The 25,572-nt window shown below is 39.8% G+C and overlaps 2 protein-coding genes and 1 long non-coding RNA gene across 4 annotated transcripts; all 3 read right to left on the reverse strand.

The window, feature by feature from the left end:
* Window positions 1-459: 459 nt before the first annotated feature.
* Window positions 460-4,525, reverse strand: LOC131014437 (uncharacterized). Of its 2 annotated transcripts, XR_009098208.1 has the most exons (3): window positions 1,997-4,525; window positions 805-1,315; window positions 460-732 (listed from the first exon to the last, which is right to left on the reverse strand). XR_009098208.1 is itself a non-coding variant. In XM_057942417.1 (1 exon), exon 1 carries the CDS (start codon window positions 4,188-4,190, stop codon window positions 1,947-1,949), a length of 2,244 nt encoding a protein of 747 aa, XP_057798400.1. In that variant the 5' UTR covers window positions 4,191-4,519; the 3' UTR covers window positions 1,664-1,946. The 2 variants fall into 2 exon arrangements, 1 of the variants encoding a protein (XP_057798400.1); XM_057942417.1 differs by lacking the exons at window positions 460-732; window positions 805-1,315 and having other exon boundaries at window positions 1,664-4,519.
* A 6,542-nt stretch (window positions 4,526-11,067) lies between these two features.
* On the reverse strand, window positions 11,068-13,827 carry LOC131019002 (protein FAR1-RELATED SEQUENCE 5-like). The gene is made up of 4 exons (XM_057947688.1): window positions 13,675-13,827; window positions 13,393-13,595; window positions 12,123-12,848; window positions 11,068-12,028 (listed from the first exon to the last, which is right to left on the reverse strand). The coding sequence occupies exons 1-4, from the start codon at window positions 13,825-13,827 to the stop codon at window positions 11,068-11,070; spliced, it is 2,043 nt and encodes a 680-aa protein (XP_057803671.1).
* A 7,776-nt stretch (window positions 13,828-21,603) lies between these two features.
* Window positions 21,604-22,750, reverse strand: LOC131014438 (uncharacterized). The gene is made up of 2 exons (XR_009098210.1): window positions 22,485-22,750; window positions 21,604-21,887 (listed from the first exon to the last, which is right to left on the reverse strand). It is a non-coding gene; the product is annotated as an uncharacterized LOC131014438 (long non-coding RNA).
* Between the last annotated feature and the right edge of the window lie 2,822 nt (window positions 22,751-25,572).

Genomic DNA, 25,572 nt, shown 5'->3' on the forward strand with positions numbered 1-25,572 from the left:
CATAAAGTCAGAAGAGAGGAAAAACACTCGACTTTTTGTGATTACTACAAAGCAATAGCAACTAGCAAGTGGGAGTAGAGACTAGAGAGAGAGAGAGTATGGTAAATCATTGAAGCTACTTCCTTCCTCTTTGAAATGAATAATGATTAATGAGCAATGAAGCTACTATACTATACCAAGAGCATCTAAAAAAGTTTCTTTTGGCTTCATCTTTCTCTCTCTAGTTTGGTGAGCAGTCAGTTTTGCCGACACCACCTAGTTTAGTTAGCAACCGCCGTAGGTAAGAAGAATGCAACCAACAAAAGCATCATTAAGGGTCATGCTGTAATGAGCTGCACAAACATGCAGTGAGGAGAATTCGTTCCATTTGTTTTCACACTGAGTGAAAACAGCCCTTGTCCTAACTCCCAGTTTGTAGCCAACAAAGACGCAGAGAGGAAACAATGCAGGTGTAGTAAAGAGTGACTGAGCACCAACACAAGAAGAAAATTTGAAAAAAGTGTAGCTATTATGACCCCATATGAGGTGTTGCTGCCATACATTCCACAAATTTTCCAACTTTTTCTACCATCCCTTTGTACTGTGTTATTCATCATCAAAACTCTTTAATGGAATAATCATACACTTACTTTACTTGATTGCAACCTTTTACTTGACAGGTGCCGTGATGCCTGCATAGCTCGACTCTCCGAGAACCACCCTCTGCATGTGTAGATGGGCTTCTGGCATTACCTGTCTCAAGAATGCAACATGGTTAAACAAAATGGTGAGAGGGAGAAGTTTCTGCAAGGGACAAGTAGTTACCAAACTCGTCTACAAACACGCAGCAATGTCAAAAGGAGTGATTTTGCTTCAACAGACTTGTTTAACAATCGTAGACAAGTAATTATTAACTCAAACGTGCACCTCGGCCACAAAGAAGAGAGTAGCTGCAAACTTCTCTTTCAGCAAGATAGCTGAAAGCTAAAGTTTTGTGATAGACTTCCACCATCCTTGGTTGGTGGGGCTCTGAGTTGACACAGACAAGAGTAAAAATGCTTCTTCGCAAGTAGAACTCTGTTTCTTGATTTTTAACAAGGTCGGCCCGAGTGATTACCACTGACAGACACTCGCAGATCAAAATCCAGAAATAACGACTATCAGAGAAAGAGACAGACACTTTGCATACCCCCAAGAAAAACTTGCAGTTTCATAAGTGTGGCTTGTATATTCCAGCATAAGAATCTTTCGATTTTCATCATCCATATAAAACAATTCCAACTGACTACTGCAGTGCTAACAAATTCAGCAGTTCTGATTTCCAGCAGATTTCTTGCTACAGTATACATGAAGAACTATATGAGTATCACATATTTTACAAAATGGATTTACTAATATTTTACATGAAAGTGATAATCATAGGGAACTTAAGAAAGTTGTAATTAATCGTATCGTCAAACATTGAGAAACTAGAAAAATAGAAATCAGACATTAGTTTCTAGTGTTTTACTGGTAAAAGTATTGGAGCTACTCTTATAAGCAAGTAAGCTAACAGTCTAGAGTGAGATTTCAGATATGAGGAAATTGCACATATTTGGAGAAAGATGGGCAGCTTGAAACTTTTTCATTTTAACAACGGAATTATTGAAAGCACAATGAACCATAACAATTAACAGATTGTGGCTTCATCAACAATATGCAAACAATCATCTTATTAACATAGCAAAGCATCTAACATGCTACAATTTCATGTTCTATAATTCATACTGCTAACTACAAACAAGAATGTATTTGCTATCTACACAACAAGAATAACTCCCCAAAAGCTATATGATCAAGAGATGGCCTAATAAGGGATTCTAGACCCAACTCCAAATTCAACCAAGTAAAGGAAACTGGCAGAAAGGAATCAATAAATATCAATAAACCCTACAACAAGAATTCTACAAAGTTAACCAACAGATACACTAGGCAGATGGCGTATCTGCTAGCACCTCGTTCAGCATGTCATCCTCACCATATATGGAGCCAAAAAGTTCTGCATCCTTTTCTTCAGCACTGGAGTAGTCCTGTCTCTCAAGCTTTGCATGAGCTGCGACAAAAACTAGCTTCTGAGCCCTCTCCAAACCCGAACTTGAATTTCCTTGTCCACAAAACCATCTTGTGAATGACGAATCATGTTTGATTCCACATGAGGTAGCATGAAGGAAAAGAAGCCTGACTGCAACTTTACCCAATATCTTGAGGTCTTTGAGGCAAGTCTCCCACACAAGCCTACTGCCCTGGGGATTGGCAATTTTCAGTTTCCCCGTCACGGGATCTTGCTGTCTTACCTGAACTGCCTGAGCATACAGCGGGTCCAGGCCTTCTGATCTCCACTTCATTAGTTCCATTAAAGCAATATGTGCTTCATCCCTTGAAACCAGCCGCGTCACAAGCTTGTCAACGTCCTTCTCTTGTTCGTGTGTCAAGCACTTAAAAGGCGGAAGGTACTTCCCACTAGCATCTCTGACCAAATACAGAGGATCAAGAATAAATGCAGCTGACCATGCAGGATGATACACCTTCCTGAATCGCCTTTCAAGTATCTTTTCTACCGGTCCTTCAGCAATGCCATACTTACTGCACCAGTCCTTTATTTTAGTCCTCAGTTCCTCCCAAAGAGGGAGACACTGCCCAACTGATGGCCTCTCAGCCTCAATATCTTCAGCCATCGCCACGATCGTTTTTACTAGTGAATGGGAAGCCTCAACATGTCTCCAGAATCCAACATCCTGAATCAGTTCTGCAACCTCCCCACCAGAAACATCCAATAAGCCAACTTTACATGAATCATCGGATACAATTAGGTTTAGAATTCTGGAGCAGCTCAATAAATCATCCAACATTGCAATAAAAGGAGACCAAATCTTAGCTATATCACATTTAGGAGGAGGTACTCTAACAAACCCGGCAATGTCAAGCCCTTGCAGCCTAAACTTGTGGAAACTATTCCTAATATGTGGGGTGGAATTGATCAAGCTAGCAATTTTTATACAATTATCACTTACAGTCTTAAACAATGGAAGTTCTCTATACAAGTCCTTTATTAAACTAAAGAATCCTTGAACCTGACAAGATAGATTGATCATCCAATGATTCTGGAGTTCTAAATTTCTCAGTGCTTTAGCTTTATACTTATCTGAAATGATCCCAGCACATCTCTGCACATTGTCACCACATATCCCTTGGATAGTCTCCCACAAAACTTCCTCCGCATACTGTGATGGCACGGCAGCACCATCAACACACATCGCCTTTTGGAACACCGTCGTCCTGTTGGGAAGGTTGACCGTGAACTTAACCAAACGCTGACTCCCAACACCACAGCTTCTAGCCTTCCACCCATCACAAGCAACCTGAAAGAATGCTGCATCTGAAATCCTAGCTTCAGACTCCATCCTAGCTCCTTCAAACTTGGATTCGAGCCTCGAGCTCAGGAACTCCATTTTCAAGGATGCAGGAAACCCCACCTGGTTGAGAAAAGCCCTGAACTTGGGATGTTCAAGACTTGACAAGGACACCACCCCACATGACTCGTAAAACCAGTCTGCCAAAACATCAAACGCTTTCTTGACTTGATTCTTGCTCAAGGCCGAAATAGGCGAACCGCTGGGGCTCTTGAGCTTCTTCACGCTACTCTCGAGCCGCGCCAACGGCCCGTAATCCTCTCTCCCACCAGACAAGAGGAGCGGCTTCAGACACAGAGGCGGCGGAGCCTGAGCAGGCAGAAAGCTTACCTCGTTGCTTAGGAAACGAGAGGGATCAACCATGTTAAGCGGGCATACATCTAAAGAAGCATCATTAGATTGCTGAGACTGCAAACATCGCTTGCGATTATTCTTTCGCGAAGAAGGCGACGCCAAAGGCGGAAGCTGCGTGAGGGGATTCAACATTGAGCTGAAATTAGGACAAGTCCCTTTCTTGAGGTGTTCAGTAGCAGTTCTTGATGGGTTTGATGCAGAGAAGGCGGCATCGCAGAGAGTGCATTTCAGCTTCACGGCTTTGGGCGATTTCGTTTCATTTTCCCTGATCAAAATTGGCTCGAGATGAGCCCAGTACCAAGCTCCTTTCCCTTGCACCGCCTTGCTACGGACCGCCACCAGACCTTCATAGCGCTTGCTCGCCGCCTTCGCCGCCGCGTCTTCGGTTGAGGTTGAAGCATTAGACATCTTGAAGCAGGCTTTTTTACCGAATTCCGGCCACTTTATAAGGAGGGTGAGGGTTTGGCGCGCCGTGGTGGAGTTGGAAGCATCTTGACGTTAGAAGGATTAGTTCATTTAGGAAGAGATTGAAGTGGGGTTGAGGCTGGCGGCGGCGGCCGGCATTTAGCCGGAGAGGAAAGCGTGTACGGAAATAGTTAGAGTGAGACAAGGTGAAGGAAGGGAGGCCAGAGAAGATACGGTATCCAGGAAAGAGAGAGATGGCAGAGCAGTGACAGAAACATATAGAGAGAGAGAGAGTGTGTGTGTGTGGAAGAAGTGGAAATGGTGGAGTGGGTATCTGTGAAGGTAAATTTGGTATTTATTTGGTATTTTATAGGTGGTGGCTATATTTTAAGTATTTCATTTTGTCAGCACGTGCCTATAAAGGCGCGTGTGCAGAATCCACGAATGAGATTCGTCAATAACGTGAAAGAGGCCAATAACATTGACTATTTCGTCAACGCCAGAATTTGTTTACTGACGTGTCACCTATTTAAAGGGCTGCTATGCTAAGTCGCATGTGTCCGAGCGTTCTCGAGTCAATAATATAAGAGCATCGCAATGGGGTTCCTTGATAGCCTACTTGATAGTGATTGTGTTATTGAGTAGGTAGTGCTGCATTGGGGTTCCTTGATAGCCTACTTGATAATATTAGTTTTAATTTTATGTTTTTCATTTAAATTTTATTGCATAATTTAAATAACATATTTTTGTAATAGTTAATTACGCCATTAAACATAAAATTTAAAATTACCTAAAACATAAAATAAAAATCACATAAAAATTTAAAAACACCTAAAACATAAAATAAAATTACATAAAAATTAAAAACAACTAAAACATCATTAAAATCACATAATTAAAAGCCTAGGATAGACCACGACGCCTGAGCACGTCGGCGACCATGGACGCGTGCAATGCACGTTGTGCGTCCGTAATGTGCGTCATATCCGTGTTCAGGAGCTGCATATCGAGCTCCCTCTCCCTGATATCGTTCCTCCGCTGGTACTGGGCGGTGAATGCCCTCATCTGCTCGTCGGTCCTGTCCAACCTCTCCACTATTGCCGGTGGAGGATCCGAGCTCGTATGCGACGCTGATGCCTTCCCTTTCCCCTTCGCTGCCGCCTTCGCCGCCTTGTTGCCAATGGGCCGGGCAGAAGAGATCTCCTCGCCCGATGCCGAGGTGGTGAAGCCGCCCTCTTCCGTGGTCTTTGTCCTCTTGGAGGCATGCACGTCTCCAACGAGGTACATCGACTTGAACTTGGGATTGTTCCGGAGAATTTTCCATGCGTTCCAGAAATTGAAGGAGGCCCTGTGTGGGCTTCGAGCCCTGAAGAGGATTTGGGCCTTGTCACGAAGCATATCATCCGAATGACCGGAGGGCCAATTGTTGCGCGTCTCCACCCAAACAGCTTCCTAGAGACGCACATCCGCGTTCACCCGGGACCAGTGGCCTTGAAGTTGCTTGATCTTAAGGTCGACGCCGAGGATGGGGTTCACACGTGCGCAGATCCGGCCCCAATACGCCTCTCCTTTTTGATCCGTCCCACGGATGGTGTCGTTGGTATCCTCCGCCCAAATTTGGACGATGAGATCCGTATGCTCGGGAGCATACGTATGACGGTACCTAGCGGCCTTGTCGTGCTTGATTTTGGTGGCCATTTCCTTCCTCCGGCCGCCTTTCTTTGGTGGGGAGACACTCTGTTGTGCACTGACCGGTTCCTCCTCGGGCGGGCTCTCCTCCAAGTTGATTCCTCCCATATCGGGATGATAATCAGAGGAGAGATCGGGGCACCAATTTGGATCGTAGAAAGGGTTGCGTGGATCCATGACGGAGAAAATTGTATTGTTGATAAATGGAGGAGAAGAAAATTAGAGAAGAAGATGTATGAAGATGGTGGGGAGAAGGTGGGGTTTTTTAAAGAGGAGAAGAAGGAAGAAGGAAAAAAAAAATGAAAACGGTCGGTCAAAGGTGCGCAAATCGAGGAGGTGCAGTCAAAATTCGAATAAAATTCGAATTTTCCAATTTTTCCTTTTTTTTTAATTGGGCGCGTGCATTGCACGCGCCATCCATTCCCCCCTTCGAGCATACCCGATAACTCGAGAACTCCTCGAGGAGCTCCACGCCGCAACGCCCTCCTCGACGCCCTCCTTCTCCTCGAGTACCCGCGTTGCGGGTGCTCTAAGATCAAATACGAACACAATCGGGGTTCAATACGAATATAATACTATAATTTTACATAAAAATGATAACATCACGACTTAAATTGTGTTGTTAATATGATCTGATAAAAACTTAATTAAACACAACTTGATAGCAATATGAGTAATACTCCATCTGTCCCAATTTAATAGGCCGCAAGACTTGGACACAATTATTAAAAAATGAATAATTTATAGTAAAATGAGAGAGACAAAGTAACTTTTGTTGATGATATAAAAGTAGGAGAGAGAAATAAATAAAAATAATACTTATATGTGAAGTACAACAACATTTATATTAAGTTTTAATAATTATATTTTTGGCGATCCATCTATATTTACACTTGTTGTAAATAATGCGTTATATATGAGTGCTTGTTATGTATTGACTTTTCATATTAGGAAATGGCTTAATAAATTCGAACATTCAAATAAGAATTGAATTAGGACGGGAGAGTATATTATATGCGACTTGATAGCAATATGAGTAATATATTATATGCGAGCAGGATGGGGTTAGGAAAAAAAAACTCCAAAAAGTCAAAATTCCTATTTCCAAATAAGAATTAAAATATTTATTTAATAAAAATAATAATAGTATTAATTTTAATGAATGACATGAACTCGACAGGAAATCATCGAATCTTTATCAAGTCGGCATAATAAGGATACGAACCCGATAATACTTTACATTAACCCATTAATTTGTAGGATTTCGTATCGTAATTTTGTATTGACTTCAAAAATCTCAACCCTACATTTTTTGCTTAGATCAGACCCCCTATCCCGAAACCTCGTCCAAAAACTATAAGTTCATCAAATCGAATCTCCCATTAAAATGAAAATTGAGAAAAATCCACGATTTGCCTTTCTGTTATAAAATTTATTTTCGTATAATTAATAAATGATTAATAAGGAATGATTTCAACCATCATATTAGAAGTAATTAAAAATGTATTGATTTATTCTTAAATTTAACACTTAAGTGGGGTTTCTCAATAGAAGCTCACTATATATATATATATATATATATATATATATATATAGAGGTGGGCTATAATAAAAACACATCTTTTTGTAAAAATTAAAAACGGCTGAATTCTATGTAGAACACGTATGAATTAATTGTGTAACTGTATGAATTGCGAAAGGTCCTGAATTCTATGTAGAACACGTATGAATTGGCTGAATTCATACAGTTACACAGCTAATTCATACGTGTTCTATATAGAATTCAGCCGTTTTTAGTTTTTACAAAAAGATGTGTTTTTATTATAGCTCACCCCTATATATATATATATATAGAGAGAGAGAGAGAGAGAGAGAAAGATAGAGAGAGAGAGAAAGAGAGAGAGAAAGAGAGAGAGAAAGAGAGAGAGAGAGAGAGAGAGAGAGAGAGAGAGAGAGAGAATGACTAAAATAAGAGCATTTCTTAAAATATAAAATAAGAATCATTTTCAGTCCTTAGATCATCAAGATCTACGGTTGATTCGTAATCCTGTTGGATGAATTTATGGTCCTGAGTTCGAATCCTAAAGGTAGCAAAAGATTATTTTTCACAATTCATATCTTTATACAGAGATTTCATACATGTTCTACATAAAATTCATACATTAAAAATTGCTCTTATTTCTTATTTTAAGATGTGTTCTCACGGTAACCCACCTCTATATATATATATATATATATATATATATATATATATATATATATATATATATATAGGGTGCAGTTATTCCACAAACTCCTCTTAGTATATATATTAAGAACTAATCTTAACCTTAGATATTACTAATCTAACGGTTGAGATCTTGTTGTCAAGATTTCTATTTATTCATTTGAAGTCATTAAGTAATGCATGCGTTATTGAAATTGAGGGTACTATTGGAATGTGGTATTGACGTATTAAATACAGAAAATTGGAATACAATTCGAATCCCTGAAATAACGTTGTATTGATTGGGAATAAAGATTTGATGACAGATGGATATCTCATAATTACTTGCGTGAATTACAAAAACAAAAGCTGCGAAATTATGATTTAATGGTGGAATTAAATGAATATACAGCCTAAATCGAACTACCCCATTCAGACGATTCACAAACCCTCAAAATTTTTTCTCAAAAAAAAAGTGGACGACGGGATAGTTGAGGCGGCGCATCTGAAAGTAACCTTAGTTCCGGCCGTTTGTAGATCGTTTAGGTTGTTCCGGTGATGGCAAGAACAAAGGGTAGTCATACCGGTGAGATTTGATATGAAATGGCATTGTATTTCATGTGAATTTTTTATTATTGATTTTAATGAAAGTTAAATGCATCGTTTTGGGGGGGTTTGAACTGTCAATTTTTTTGGTCCGGTTGAAAGAAAATTGATTCTTGGTGGTCCCTAATTTTCGTGGGGATGGAAAATAGACTAGTGTCGTATAACTATTCAATATTTTTTGGTCCGGTTGAAGGAAAATTGATTCTTGGTTGGTCCCTAACTCAACCTTTTGCGAGTGAGGTACTGTGCATCACTTATTGCGTGGGAGAAGAACAGTATTCGCGACGCAATGGAAGAAAGTGCAAAATTAAGCTTTGGTTCTAGTTTTGATGATCCAAATCTCAACATCGACGTCACGTTGCTTGGGAAATGATCCACTTAATGAATGTTTTGAGACCATACAGATGAATCCAAATCTCAACATCGACGTCAAAATTAAGCTTTGGTTCTAGTTTTGATGATCCAAATCTCAACATCGAAGTCACGTTGCTTGGGAAATGATCCACTTAATGAATATTTTGAGACCATACAGATGAATCTTATATTTATGTAATGCGTTAGTACAATATTTTTGTGCGATTTTGGCGTAGACATTGCACGTTATTGGCTTTGTTATTTACACTGAATATTTGGAGTAATAAATTTGGTGATTAGACACATGTCTGTTGTTTTATTTTTTAAAGGTGTTGGTATAATTCATTACTTTAATGAATTAAGTCGTGTCTTTTAATTTTTTATAATTTGGAAATCTGACGGGTTAGAGAGTTAATTATTGTTTGAAGTAGTAATTATAATTTAGTGGGAAATGCGTAAAAGTTTTTTTTGTGGTTTGTGCAAACACTAGATAAGTGATTATTTGATTCATACAGTGTCTGATGCATAATTAATAATTTTAGCATACATTCTTTCGCTAGCATTTGCAGACATCGAAGATTGAGGTTGTTTCACGTCTGCCCATCTCTGGAGTTCAGCTATAAGGGACGACGATAACACTTTGAGAATGTGTGTGAATATGTTGCTAGTTGTGCATGAATATTTTGCCTTACCACATTATACATATGTGTCATGTGGCATAATGCGAATATAACTACGGGCGCGAATATTTTTTGCATGCGTATGAATAACCTTTATAGCAACGTGAATATTCATAAATAATAATTGTAGCAGTTTTATGCGTATGAATAACCTTTATAGCAACGTGAATATTCATGCATATTTTAGGCATGCGTATGAATAAGCTTCTCAAGCTCTTTCTCATAGGTTGACTTAAGCCGCTTGCCGCTACCTTTGGTATTAACATGATCAGGAGGATGAATAGTTAGCTTACCACATTATAGAGATGTGTCATGTGGCATAATGCGAATATAACTACGGGCGTGAATTTTTTTTGTATGCGTATGAATAACCTTTATAGCAACGTGAATATTCATAAATAATAATTGTAGCAGTTTTATGCGTATGAATATCCTCTATAGCAACGTGAATATTCATGCATATTTTATGCAGGCGTATGAATAACCTTCTCAAGCTCTTTCTCATAGGTTGACTTAAGCCGCTTGCCACTACCTTTGGTCTTAACATGATCAGGAGGATGAATAGTTATTTCCTTAGTAATACTGAGAAGCTTACTCATTTTATGCACGAATTAAGTATATTTTTGCGTGAATTAAGTATATTTGTGCGAAGCAGATGTGGTTCTAGGAGATGCACTGCAGAATTGATTGATTTTAGCAGGAGTAATTCGTTTACAACTATGACTTATTCATTTAAATGTAGCTAAAATTCATAAGGATTAAGGCTTACTCTAATAAAACAATTAAAAACATATAATAAAACATCTAATAAAACCAAAAGAATTCGCTTTATGTTATTCAAAATATAGAAAATAAATAAAATGTGCATCAATGTAGCATACTCTAAAACTCAATTTATCTAATAAAAATTCAAATTCAAATATGATTATTATTCATCTTCATTGTCCTCCTCAATTACTTTGCCACAATTGCGCGAGTCGTGACGCACCCTAAGTCCACATTTCCGACACAACCTCTTTGGTTTCTTGGCCTTCTGAAGTTCTTTCTCATATGTTGACTTCAAACGCTTTCCACTACCTTTGGTTTTTACAGGATCGGGTGGATGAATAGTAATTTCAGTGGGTAGTTTGGAACTGTAGAACATCTGAAAGATTCTTTCCTTTGAATTTGCAGAATTCAAAGACCGGGGCTCGTTTGCATCTGCCCATTTCTTAAGTTCAGCTATGAGCGAAGTAGATAATTCCTCATTCCCATCAGTGATTGCAATGCATCTAAATACCTCTGACATTAGCGGCTTATTGCTTGCTTGTGTTTGGCCATTTGAAATTAAATGTGCTCCAACATTCTACCGCCACCTATCAAGAATGTACTTCTCAGGAATAGCTTTGAGACCAATGTTATGCATCACAACAAACATGTGTCTGTATACCAATCCTTTCTTCACAAATAATTTGCAAGAACAGATAAAGGTATCGGCTACCATATTATAAGCAACATTGGGCACCCCATTGGATCGGTCATCCACTGCATACATATGGTCTTCGTGTGCTGTGTCCATGGATTTTATGCGACAATGGTTGAATGCCTCGGTGATCTCTATCTGCACATCCAAAAAAATCTTCGTGGTATAGATGCGACTCGTATGCTGCTCTATAGGCGTGTGTGTCTTCAATTTAGGAGTGGTTGTCTGGTCAGTCATGCACAATTGTTTGTAGAAATGCCTCTGAGCCTGCATAGCACTTTCATAGTGGATGTAGAAAGAAGCCAAGTTAGAATTCCGATTCAAATATTTACGGAAAAAACTATTCTCATTTTCTGACATGGACGTAATTCTGAAAAGTCCGCTCATCCTCAAATCACGGAAATATGCTGGAATCCAATACTTGCGCTTGGAGAACATGTCTGAAAACCACGAATTGTCTGCCAGACCATATTCATTTATGACCCCTAACCACTTTTCTTCAAACTCGCTAGGTTCATCCAACTCCGACCAAGCCACATCATATAATATGCTCGTCAAATCAGCATTCTCCCGAAGTGATATTGGAAGCTTCAGTGCTACCTTCATCATTATGTGCCACATGCAGAATCTGTGTCTTGTATCAGGCATAACGTTTTCAACAGCAATTTTCAATGCCGGATCTTGGTCTGTTATCAACATGGTTGGGTTGTGGCCCATGCAGTCGACAAATTTCAAGATCCATGAGTATGAATGCACATCCTCCCTGGTTAGTAACCCGGCTGCAAATGTAACGCAACCACCATGGTTGTCCTTCCCGGTGAATGGTACAAATATCATGCTGTATCTGCAAGATAAAATGTAATTAAAATTCAAACATAGAGTGATGTTCATCTGGTATGCATAAGTATGTGTATTAAATAATATGTTAAAGCACGTACCGATTTGTAGTGTATGTTGCATCAAATGAAACATAATCTCCAAAAATGTTATAGTTTTGTACACCAATGGCATCGCTCCAGAATATGCTCTTCACCTTCTGACATTCATCTAGCAGGTACTCAACCTTGAACTGGTCATCAAGATCACGATTAGTGATTAATCTGTCCAACAACAACTGAGCATCGGAGCCATCAGGATAACTGTTCATTTGGTATGATTTTTTTTTGAAATCATTGCTTGTGCACCCCACATATTCATAGCCTCCAACCAATTCTTTGAATAGTCTAAATGCACGCATTGGGCTAATATTAACCTTAGCACATTTAAGCATAATCAGTTGATGTGAAGAATCGACCTTCCGATTGTATTTCATGAAATGGCGACAATCTTCAGAAATTAATTTGTGATTGTGAGCTTCATTGAAAACGCTAACAAAGTATTCACCGCTGTCCCGTCTTTTCATTATGACATTTGCTCTACAATCGCACCTGGTAGAGGGTCTACGTCGCCTCTTTTTAGTTTTTGATTGCGTCTCTGCATGCTCATCATTGGTACCCGGGTTAATTCCTTCCCTGATACAAACAAATGTTTGATATATTATCTGACCATATTTGCCTTTCCTAGTCGTGCCTTTGCGGACATCGAACCCACATGAATATCCATACAATCCATATAGGTCAAATGCCTCGTCTAAAGAACTGAACACTTGCCCTACATATGGCAGCCTGGAAACGTCATCAGCTATAGGCATATATGTTTGAGATTGGTTGTCTTGTCCTTGTTCATTCACAGCATCTGACATAAAAATTCATGTGATAATTCAAACTCCTACTCTTACATTCGCATAATCGACCAATATAATTTCTACTAACTTGGCAATTACACATAAAGTTAGAATCAGACATAGTGATATTGAAAGACACATTAACTAAATCACAAATCGTGCTTGATTAGACCAACCAATTTGGTTCTAACTTGGCAGATAATATATTTCCACCCAACAATAATGCATGATGCCAGACATTGAAGTAGTGGATTTTTATAATGGAAAATCAGGCACGATACATACATACATCCCACGTTTTCAAACGAAAGAATATAGTTTTTGATTCAAACATAGAATATAGTTTTGGATTCCGAAATCGATCTATAACTGGCTACGAAACAATGGATTAATACAAAAAGTAATGGAAATTCGTCCAACTATTAGCAACAAAACAATTAAATGTTTATCTTTTAGTTATTCTGTAGTATAAAAAAATAGCCTACCTTGATTCTCCATGTGAGGCTAGATTTGAAGTTTGGCGAGTTCTCCGCGAGTTCTCCGCGAATGTCGAGTTCTCCGCGAATGTCGAGTTCTCCGCGTCCAAGCTTGGCGAGTTCTCCGCGAATGTCAACGTTTCGCATCGAGCGGCGAGGGCGTCCACTCTTCGAAACGTTTGAAAGGTTCTGATGGGGGTAGACAACGAGGTCTATAGGTCAAAAGGTGGCCAAACGAGATAAGGGGAAAGATAAGAAGGTCGAGTCCTCAATGCAAGGAAAAAATACTACACGGCAATGGATAGAGTCGTGGACTCCACGGAGATTCTTAGTTGGACTCAACGCGAAGCTTTCAACCTCCAAATGCTCCAAGCAAACAAATCGAAAATGGGTGCGGAAGAATTGGTCATTCACAAGAGACTTGTTGAGGAAGTCAAGAATCATCGAGGATGAAACTATTTTTTTTATTGTAATTCAAAACTAATTAATTCTAATTATTGTATTTTTTTAATTATGGCAATGTTTGAATTTCAATTTAATGAAGAAATATTTTCAAAAGGCAATATTTATTTTAAGTTTGAAATGCATTTAAATTGGAAAAATAAAAAATAAAATTTTAAGAGCTCATTTTAGAGCCTCCAATGTGAAGGAAGGGCTAAAAGCAGCCACAATGGGGGCTCAATAGCCGGTGCGAGCTCTCATTTATTGCACCCCTCCCCAATGCCGCACCGGCAGTGCAAAGAGGCGAAGCACTGGGGCGCTCCGGGTGCAGCCTCAGGCACGTGTGCCCACCTCCCACTTTTTCGTATTTTACAATTAAAAAAAATCAAAAATTGAAAAATCTGGAAGAGAGACGTTGGGTTTTGGCCTTTTTTTCGGCCATTGCCCCCCTCTTTTTTTTTCTTCTTCTTATTTTGCTTATATAAATATGTTCATTCCCTATTTCATCTCCTCCTACTACTACTATACTTAATCTCCTATAATTTATACTCTCACAAAACCATGGAAGGAGATTGGAAAAATTATTGGCGTGAACACCCTCAAAATTCATTTCCCGGCGAATCAAATACATCCGGCCAAGGATTCTCGCCGTTCACGCAAGAATCAAATGCCTTTCAATCGGCCACCAATTTGAACGCTCGATTTGCTGCGGAGGCCGACCCCGAGCCCGACGTGGAGGAGATTGCTTCTATGCCGGCGACCACCAAACAACGTGGTAACTACCGTCCGGCTGAAACGATACTCATATGTCGTTTGTATCTCGAGCACACCCACGACTCTGTGGTGGGGACCGATCAAAAAGGAAAGGAGTATTGGGGCGCCATCTGCACAGCCTACAATGCTCAAAGGCCCCAAGGAGCTATTACACGCGACACCAAGCAAATCAAGTCACACTTTCAACGCGTGGCGAAGGACTGTAAGAGGTGGGAGGCCTTGTACAAAAAATGCCGCGATAATTGGGCATCCGGCATGAGTGATGATCAAATCATCGAGCAAACAGAAAAATGTGGATCGCCGAGTTTCAAGCTAAGTTTAGGTATCCGTATGCATGGAAGGTATTGCGCGAGTCCAAGAAATTCGGAAGCATCGGCCAGGATGTCCACTCGGATAAATGCTCGAAGGGCTCTGACGGTCAGGGCACAACGACTTCTAGCGACCAAAGTATCTCCACACGGCCCCAATGGCAAAAGGCGGCCAAGAGAAGACAAAAGAAAATGCAAGAAGAAGGTGGAGGAGACGTCGGAGGAAAATACCTGAGCTCTCGGGTACATGGCGGAGATGGTGAAGGTAATGAGAGTATTCTCTCAAACTCAACGTGACCTCGTCGATAGCATGTTGATGAGTAGGGACACGTCTCAAATGAATCCCGACGAGTTGGCGTTTCACTTGGCTAAGGTGGCGGAAATCAAGCAACGCAACAATCTCCCATAGATTTTAGGTGGTTCTCTTTTTTATGTTTTTTTTTTATTTTAAGTAATTTAGAACTTTATTTAATTGTATTGCAATTTTAATTTTCAATCAATGTAGGCTTAATTTTTAAAGTTAATGAAATTTTAGTTTTTCACTTTAACGTGAAATTAAATTAAAAATAAAAATAAAAATAAATAGAAAATAAAAAGTAAATCTAGTGAGCCAAGAGTGGGCTATCCCATTGTGAAGAGTGGGTGCAATAGGAGTGGGGACCACAATTGTGCAACCACCTTGGCTCACCATTGTGGATGCTCTAAGGTGTCAATGCTCTAACTTCCCGAGCTAAAGAAAACGACAGAGTCCCTTGACTATAACTTGTAGAGTTGTTGACTCTGCTTCCATCAGAGATACGGTCTGCTGAAAAACTTGAAATATTGACTCTGCTTCTGGTTTGCCTATATTCCTCAATTGATTCATGGCAGCAAGCTATAGAAAGATGAGATCAACGGACAGGTAAAATTGATAGTACAAAATCAGTAGGTGTATTCATAACAGCAGATAGCACTCAATCATAACAAGTTTGTCATCCCATCCAAATTCAGGTTTTATTCAACGCACCACTATATCCTTTACTAGCACAAACATTTTTTAAGATTTCATGAAATAATAGAGTATGTGACAATCAGCAAGTGTGTACAGCTCAACTATGAAATCGTAAGAAGGCGAAGTAAGTGTGTTTCTTTCATAAGTGAAGTAGCTCAGAGTAACCTCAATTTGCCATAATTACTTGTTTACAGTCGACGGAGAGAAGGAAAATATGACAAGTGAGCTAAGCCAAACCCCCAAATTCCGGCACTCTAAAACACAATCAACAAGTCCCTTTGCCAGACTAAACTTTGAAAAAATTAAACAACAGCCACATTATTTAACAAAATTTAATTTGATCCATCCACATGTGTACTACCACATAAGAATCAGAAACAAGTGTATCTATGAGATGATTGAAAAAACACCAAAATATTGAAATCATGTTTCATTAAGAATCCAGTTCGTATGTTTCATTAAGAACTAGTTCTCTTTTGTAGCTGAGTATTTTTTTCTTTTTCTTTTTTTTGTGTGGTAAATTTACAAAAAAAAGACCGCGCCACAGGCGACTCAAACCCAAGACTTTTGACCTCTTACCGCTTGACCAATACAAACACAATATTTTTGTTTTTTGTCACATAATAGTATAGAATATACGAAATTGGGTGAACAATAAGAACCCAAGCAGTCAAGCACTGCGGTGATCGTGGATATGAATTTGTATGCACCTCCATCACTCTCAACTCTCGCAAATACTATGTCAAAGCAATCAACTAAACAATGACGATATCTGCTCTTCTGTAAATCTTTATTTTTTGTATGAAGGTGAAAGTGGAATAATGGTATGGGGTGTTAATTGCCCATATCCATTGAAGACTCTATACAAATGTTACTGATTGTGCCTCTAAGGGTTGGCATCATGCAGCCCCAGAAATGTGCGAATTGCTGGGATTCAATTAATTTTGGTACCAACGCTACTCTTTCAGAAATCCACAACTCTCTCTTGAATGGATTTGGAATATACATCTGCTTCTGCCCCAATCGTGGAACACTACTCTCATTGTCAACCAAGTTATATAAGAATGAAATATGCATCTCTAATGTGTATATTACTTGTTCCATGTATCACTTATTCCTATATATATTTGCTAATATAATGCTTCTGTATTCTGAGCTTTAGAGACTTCTTCATCACACGACTTACAAGTAAGCATCAACTTATATATTATCATTATTCCTTTGCGCGGTCGGTGTGTTTGCAGGCCATGGATTTGATCCGTTCAACACGGCTGACTTCTAATTAATCTCCTTTCCACTTGCTGTTGACTCTTGTGATGTTCAACCACTTCCAATTATTTTATTTTATTTTACTTTTTTTGGTACGGGGAGGGAGTTCATTGCTTGTAAATTTACTAAGGAGTGTTTATTTTGCATTATTGATAAAATGAATGATTGAATATTTTTGTCCTCAAGAGTTGGATTACCCCAATCTCATCTTTTTAGTGGGATAAGAATTAAACAAAACTAATTTAAATGATAAAAATAATCAAGGATTTTGAATATCTCAAAGTTTCAATCAAACAAACTAAACAAGAAAAAGAGATTAGTAGTATTTTTTTTGGGTTAATGGTTGAAAATACCCTTTTTCATAGATAAAACCTAAAATGTACCCACCTATTTTAAAACATACAAAATATACCCACTTTGGACAACTTTGCCCTTTGGCTATTTCCACCCTTTGAATTGCTATTTCCAAGAATTTCTCTATACTTCATTATATGCATTAAAATTGGGCTTGAAAGGTATATCGGCTGGAAACTTTCCTCGTGCCCGATAGATTACCTGGTAATCTGGGTCTGGACTGTGAGACAACGCCACGTACCTTTAAGCAAAAAACAGTTCAAAAAGATCCTTGTTGAAAATGGTATCAGAGCGGGTTTTTATAGAGGAATTATATTATTTTTAATTTATTTTATAATTAACCTATGTGGGAGGAGACTCCACTGAAAATTATGGATCCGGACGAGTGTCCGAGATGTGTACCATACAGGAACACTCTCCAAAATTTGGAGAGCGAAATTACCCGTCTACTAGACGGACTCAACTGGAACAATCGAGCCCTCGTTACCAACGTACGACGAGGAGAAGATGTCGAGATTATTCGTGATATCATCACGAGTATTCAATTCTACCATGAGAACCTCATGGGACTCGCCGCGACCAGAACGGCGATTGAACGAACCAGAGACGAGGCCCATCAGTCGCACGATTGATGGAACCAAAAGACAAGGCGGGAGTAGCTTTTCCAAGCTACCAAAAGATCGAACCAAGTTCTTCCGACAACGTCAACTTGCGGGAGATCCAAAAGACGGTGGAATATTATGGCGTCAAGCTGTACGATCTACCGATAGAGCTGAGCAGAATATCACTCAAACAAGAGGAAATTTTAACCCTCTTGCGTGATATCCAGAAAAGAATGGAGGAGATCGAAAGGCGAAAACCATGTTCCGGAAAAATTCGGAATCAATGGTCCAAAGACCCGACGTCTACATCTCTATTCGATGCAACACCCAAAGAGTTGCAGCCGGAGGACATAATCCGAATTATGAAAGGCAAATATCATGGATAGCCTTGACAGAATCGGATTAGAAGATCTACAAGAGTTAGCAGAATCTTTTGCTAACCTCAATATGGTTGATCTGAAGATGAACCAAGGAGATGAGGTTCCCAAAACAGAGCCTCAAGAAGAATCGTCAAAGAAGGGGTCAGCTCAAGACGATGCAAGCCAGTTCCAACGAACCAGGCGACGGAGGCCTCAGATGCAGGATACTCCTGTAGGAAAGGTCACCCTTGAACCAATCCATCCATACGGATTGATTCTCAACCTTGACGAAGCCAGTTTCAAAGAATGGGAGGGTCTCATCGACGAATGGGCTTCATCATTGAAAGTCGTGATTGCCACAATCGATTACGACAAAAAGGAATTTGCCAGAGTCTTCGAAGCTAGCTTGGCAGGGATGACAAAATTATACTGGGAAGGACTTAAAGTTCCAACCAGGGAGGAAATGTTTAGTAGCACGTCCTTATATGACATCATTAAGGAAATTACTAAACAAATTAAAATCCATTTCTTGGGAATGGGTTTTTTCGAAGGATCCGCAGAAGAGAAGCGCAAGAAATATCAACAGGCACTTTACAATCTAAGGTTGATAGTGCTAGAGCCAAAAGCTCTCAATGAATTTTTGCGTCTATACACCCTATATGTCCATATGGGGGAAGTAGAAGATCAGACGGCTATGGACCTTTTCTTTCCAAAGCTTCCAAGTCCATGGAGGGAAATGCTCATCAATGAGTATGTTTCACCAGGAGGATATCCACTTGACAGTGCTTCAAGGAGGATGTCTTATGTTCACAAGAAGCTGTCCGAATGGTGCCAGAAGGCGGCGGACCAGAGGAATCTCAAGCGGTTGAGAAGACTCAACAAGAAATCTCCATTGATGTGCGACAACATTGATCTTCCAACAGAGATTGGTGCTGAGTTGCTGTATCAAAAGAGGAGCCGAAAGAAACATAGGTATCAACCCTATGAAAGAAAGTCCAGAATGAGTTCTTGGAAGCCAAGAACTATGTGGACCAAACAGAAGGCACGCTCTTACAAGTCAGGCCAACGGAGCGGACCATCAAGAAACCGATTCTCAAATCAAAAGAGAATCCCGGTGAGGAAAACTTTCAGGCGCACTCAGGCCAAAGCAAATGAAAGTTTCAAGGATTGCAACTGCTGGTCGTGCGGTGCAAAGGGGCATATTTCAACCAATTGCCCAGACAACGAGAAAATGAAGATAAGAAGATTCGAATCCACACCGGATATCGAAGACGCTATCTACCATCAGAAATTGATACCCGTGTATCAATTCGAAGATATATCCTCTGATGAGAGTATATACGAGCAAGAAGAGATCTTTAGTTCTGAGGATTCGGAGATGACCGATGGATCAACCGGAGACGAGTCAGAATAAAGAGGAGCAAGAGGTTCACCACACCCAGAAGGAGAATCAGAATGGATTTACCAGCCATTTCCTGATTCCACAAGAAGAAGTGGTGAAGAGGCTCGTTAGAAAACTCAAGAAGGAAACCGAAGAGGTTCAAACCTATCAAGGGTTTTCCAATGGAAGATTGAATCGAGTTATATCTAGCTTGATTCCAACTAAAAGGAAGCATCATGTCTATTTTGGCGTCACAAACCAAGAAATGGTGCTTCCAATTGAGATCACAAGTAATCAGGTGGAAATTCAGCTGGTTCCAGCCGAAGAAATTAGGCAGGATCTCAAGAAAATGAAGCCAGAAGTCGCAAGTACGATGAAATGGATTCATATTGGAGCAATTCAGTTGGTAATCAAATCTTCCCTTTCCCCAGGGACAGACCAACCAATTGACGTCGCACTCTGCGACAAAAGGATCAGAGATGCTAGAGAAGCAGTTCTTGGAGCTTTTTCAGGCAATCTCTATGCCAAGAAGATTATAACCGAGTTCTATCCACAAATCGCTTATAATCTGCAAGATTCATCCTTCAGCCGAGCCCTGACTCTATATCAGGACTACAAGAAGAAGGAATATTTGATAGATGGAAATAGGCCATACTCATTGACTTATCAAGTCTCGTATGCCTTATCAAATTCCCATCACACAGAATTATTTCTGGGAAAAGAATATATTGAAATTCCAGAAATATTCAAGGAGGTGGCCAAGGCAGTCAGTCCAAACCGAGTGGAGATTCCTCAGATCAGAGAAATCGACATCGACATTGGAGACAAGCCGGTGCTTAGCCATACCCAAAGTCTCAGACTGGGAGCACCAAGGCTATCATTCCAAGGAAATAGGCTAACTTCAGGGCCTATAACAAGAAGTTTCTCTCATTCGTATGAGAGAAGGGCGATTCAGGAAACCCCAGTTTCGGACATGAAAGTCAAGCTTAAATGTCCCGAAGGATGGAGATAGGTTTCCACAAGATTTGATACAACTAACAAGGAGAACAAATTTCCTTGTAGCTCGTTGTATTATTTGGCAAATCCAGGAGACAACCGATACATCGGAACTCTGGAGGTTGGAGGTTTTGAAATCCAAACCGAAGGCCAAGCCGGACAAGAAGCAGATGTCCTGATCTTAGGACGAGATTTCATGGTCATGGAAATCAGGAGGAATGGAGATCACAATCGGACGCCAAAGATTGATGATCCAATGACAAGTCCATTCTCGATATACATCTCTGTAGGGATGTTATATGAGAAATTCAAAGCAGAATATTTTGCTGCTTATGTGGATTCGGGAGCAGGAATCTGTACAGCAAAACGAGGAGTCTTTCCAGCAGAAGTGGAAGAAGATCTACCTCAAATTGCAGGAAGGGATTTCTCCAAAAAGATTTTGCTTCTATCAAAAGGAGTAAAACAAACGGAAATATTGATCGGCGGAGCAGGACAGACACCTTGGTACAAGGTCAAGACTCCACCAATTTATTTCCATGATACCGGAGCAGATATATTATTCGGAAATAAATTTCTGCAAAGCTTCAAGCGGTATATACAAGACAATGAAGCCAGGAGGCTAGTGTTCACAACCAATTGTGATCACAAAATCATTGTGCAAAGGCTCAATGGAGCTTTTCTGTCACAGCCCACTATCCCAATGACAGGTTAACCGGGGTTATGACTTGGGGTGAACAATAAGAAATGGAAATGGACAATTACTTAACATTAAAGTATATGGAAATGTCACTCATAGATAAAATGCTAGGATCATATATGATTATTTGGATACACATAATTGAGAACTGATTAAGGTGGTTACCCAATAACACGTATCACAACTTCATATCATAGAGCTATCCTAATCAAAGTGTTTTGCAGCGGAAAACGTGTGAGATATACATATGAAGATGTATACTCAAGGTTACATTTCTTGAAATGTCAAAGGAACACCCGCTCAACATCATTCCATTCCATCAACTGCTCAACCTGCACATTTAGAAATACATGCAGGGCTGAGTATAAAAATACTCAGTGGGCATAGCCGAAAATACATTCATGCATACATATATAAATTGAACTGCCATAACAGTAACACACAGGGGTTTTCTTAAATGACCTGCGCTTACTAAAATATTTCTTTCATTTTCATAAAGTCGATCGGCCGATCATTTTCCTTCATATGATCCATATCTGTTCCTTTCTATCACGCGCCGGGAAGGAGGCCTCCTTACCACGGACGCCAAGACCGGTCGCAAGCGACTCGCGGTCTCCATAAGTGTACACGTTAACCCTAGCTAGCGACCTTTGTCTAGCATAGGATCCCAATTGGATTTCCTTTAAAGTTGGCGAACCAACACAGATAGGATACATATAAAAACATAAACATTTTTGGCAGTCAATCATTTCATAAACATTTCATTTCATTTCATAAACATTTCACTTTTATTTCATAAGAGTCATTTATCATTTGGGCATAATAATAAACTGAAATTAACAGTTAAAATCATCTCATGCATATATTCGTATAAGAGGCCTACGACACGCAGGGGATCTCTATATACGTATAGTAAAAGTAATGCCCACCTGTATAGGCAAAGCCTGTCGTTTAACCTTATCTCTGAATCGGAATAGCAGTGCTAATCCTTCTGATGCTCGAAGCCTACAAGAAATCTATTCTCAATAGGTCTCCTTGTATCTAATCTTAAGTCATGGTGTAGTGCTTAACATTCTATGATTCACTTAGCCGGGTTTTCAAAATTTAATAAATAAATACTTGAAAATATTTCTCTTGAGTTAAGAACACCAACAATATTCTTACTCATCTTTCTTTAATAATTGGAATTATAATTAAAACCAATTAAATACTTTTATTGCAAGTATAAATGCAATTTCATGTCATGCTTAGCATATAATAAGTACTTACTTAAAATATGCACATAATAATAATATGATATTATTATGAAAACTAGTCTTTGAAAATAATTAATCAAACTCAAAGAAGTCTAATTAATTAAAATATGGACTGCCCAAAATAATTAAATGTAAGGGCCATGTTCAAAAATTTCGCAGCCCACATAAATAAAACAAAGGCCCAATATTTGAATAAAACTAAACCCAAGCATGTAAATAAATAAATGACTACAGCCCAAGCCTCGGCCCAAAACTCAATTAAAATCGGCCCACTTCCTTAAAAAAAACAGCCCTTCTTTGGGCCCAACCCTAAATCCATCTTCATTTATCACACCCACACACACATCACACGCACACACACATTACACGCAGCAGCTGCGCTGCACACACTCCCCCTCTCTTTTCTTCCCTTCTCCGGCGACGGTAGGCGCCGCCGGCCACCACTGCCTCCAACCCTTTTACTTGCGCCGGACGGACAACAGCGATGAGCCGCCGCCGACCGCCGTATCCCTCCCCTGCCTCGGCCGGGCAGTAGCAGCTTTCGTAGCCACCACCACCGCCGTCGTCCTCCGCCGAACAGCCCCGCTGTCCAGCCGCTCACCACCATCTCAGCCCCGACCATCTCTCTCAAACCTTTTTCCCTCGCTCGTTATTCTCTGTTAACGGAAACAGGACAGCAGACGCCCCGCCGTGGTGCGCTGCCGCCTGCCCCTCCTCTCCGGCCGAATGGCCACCGTCTCCATCTCCTCTCACTCTCTGTCACACTCTCACATGTGCATGGCCTCGGCGTAAGCCACGCTGCCGTCGGAAACAGGACAGCAGACGCCCCACCGCGGTGCGCCGCCGCCTTTGTCGCCGGAAAAAAAAATAAACCTTAATTTCATTTCCTCTTTCTTTAATCTCTCATTTTCAAATAAAAACGGATATCTCTCCCCCTTTTTTTATTCGACAGGTTAGAGTCAACGGCGGGTCTGCCGCCGCTGCGCCATCACCGGCGAGCCTCCCCGGCCGCTGACTTCTGCCCTCGACACTCTCACACATACACATGGGCTTAGCACAAAAATTTAACCACAATTAAAAGTAGGATTAGGGCAGATTTGTATTACTAAACTGTAAATTGTTTAATGACAATTTCTTATTAAAGCCTCTAGATCTGTAAATTATTATTCTTCCTTCAGTTATCTGTACAGTAATTTCAATTCAAGAACAACTCATAACGTATTCATGGTTCTGTGAATTCTCGTGTGTGTTGGTGGTGCTCTGAACGTGTCTTGTAGTAACAATAAGTGAGGATGATGAATTAATAGTGAGAGAATTTCAGTTAGGAAAACCTTGAGGAAGGTGATGAAGGTATGCCAATTCTGCATAAACATTTACATAGTGTAAGAATGGATTTTAGAAAATAATGAAAGGGATGAATAAATAAAAATCCCCCTTACCTTGAATCTTGATTGAAAGCAGCGTGACTTGAGGAGAGAAAGGAAGTGGAGAGAAATGAAGTGGTGATTGATCTCTACTTTAGATGGGTGGGAGTAGCTGAAAGTGGGAGGAAAGGTCGAGGAATCTCTACTTTAGATGGTGGGAGTAGCTGAAAGTGGGAGGAAAGGTGGAGAAAGTAGGTGGGTGTGGAAGAGTAGGTGAAGGAAAGTAAAATAAAATAAAAAAAATCTTCCGGGTTGTACTATGAAAATTGTAATAATTCTTCAGAGTTTGCTAACTAAAAGCTCGTGAAAATGCTTGAATACTAAATTAAAATAAATATGAAATGCATAAGAATTTAAATGACTGAAAAAAAATTTGCAAATCGTTTGTTGGAATTAAAATAAATTCATTTTCTTTATATCCGGCGTGAATCATCTTACTTCTAAATTTCGAAAATAAATTCTAAATTTAACTCAGGGAAACGGGGTATTACATCCCTCCCTCCTTATAAAAATTCCGTCCTCGGAATTGCATATCCGGTATTCTATCTTGTGATACTAGTCATTCGTTTCATTCATCTTTTTTTTTTTGTGGCCTTTTCCATCCTGTGATGGTTCCACTACATGACGAGAACAATATTATTGCCTCGTAAAACTTGAATCTTGCGATCAAGTATCTGGACTGATTTCTCATCACAACTTAGGTCCTGGCTAGGACTACTTTATCTTGCTTAATCACATGCTTTCTTAATTGCGAGGTGTTATACGTATTGTATACATCCACAATGCTTGGTGGCAGAGCCAACTTATAGGCTACAAAGGCCTAACTTATCTAGGATCTCAAAAGGTCCTATATAACGGGGTCGTAACTTGCCCCTCTTTCTGAAACGTATAACTCCCTTTGAGGGAGAAACTTTTGAGGAAAACTCGATCCTCAACATTGAATTCTAACTCCGATCGGCGTTTATCGGCGTAAGACTTTTGTCTATCTTGAGCTTCTTTGATTCTTTGCTTGATGTGGTCGACCTGCTCAACCATCTGTTGGACCAGTTCAGGACCTAACAACATTCTTTCACCCACTTCATCTTAGTAAAGTGGTGAACTACCTTAATTGTTTCCTTCGTCCTAAGTCACCTTCTCAGATTTGACTAGGGAATTCTAATATCAAACTTTTCTCATCATCTTGGTAACTTTCACTTAAAGATTAATGGCACTCCTTCTGCCATGTAAACTCATTTTCTCATTTCCAAATGATTATTTAATGGGGGTTTCTAAGTTTCCATTGTGGTGGCGTTCCAACTTTATTCTTGTTGTAGCTTCTGGCACTTTAGTCAAAGCAT

This window comes from Salvia miltiorrhiza, chromosome 3 (genome assembly GCF_028751815.1).
Source record: "Salvia miltiorrhiza cultivar Shanhuang (shh) chromosome 3, IMPLAD_Smil_shh, whole genome shotgun sequence".
Taxonomy (NCBI): Eukaryota; Viridiplantae; Streptophyta; class Magnoliopsida; order Lamiales; family Lamiaceae; genus Salvia; species Salvia miltiorrhiza.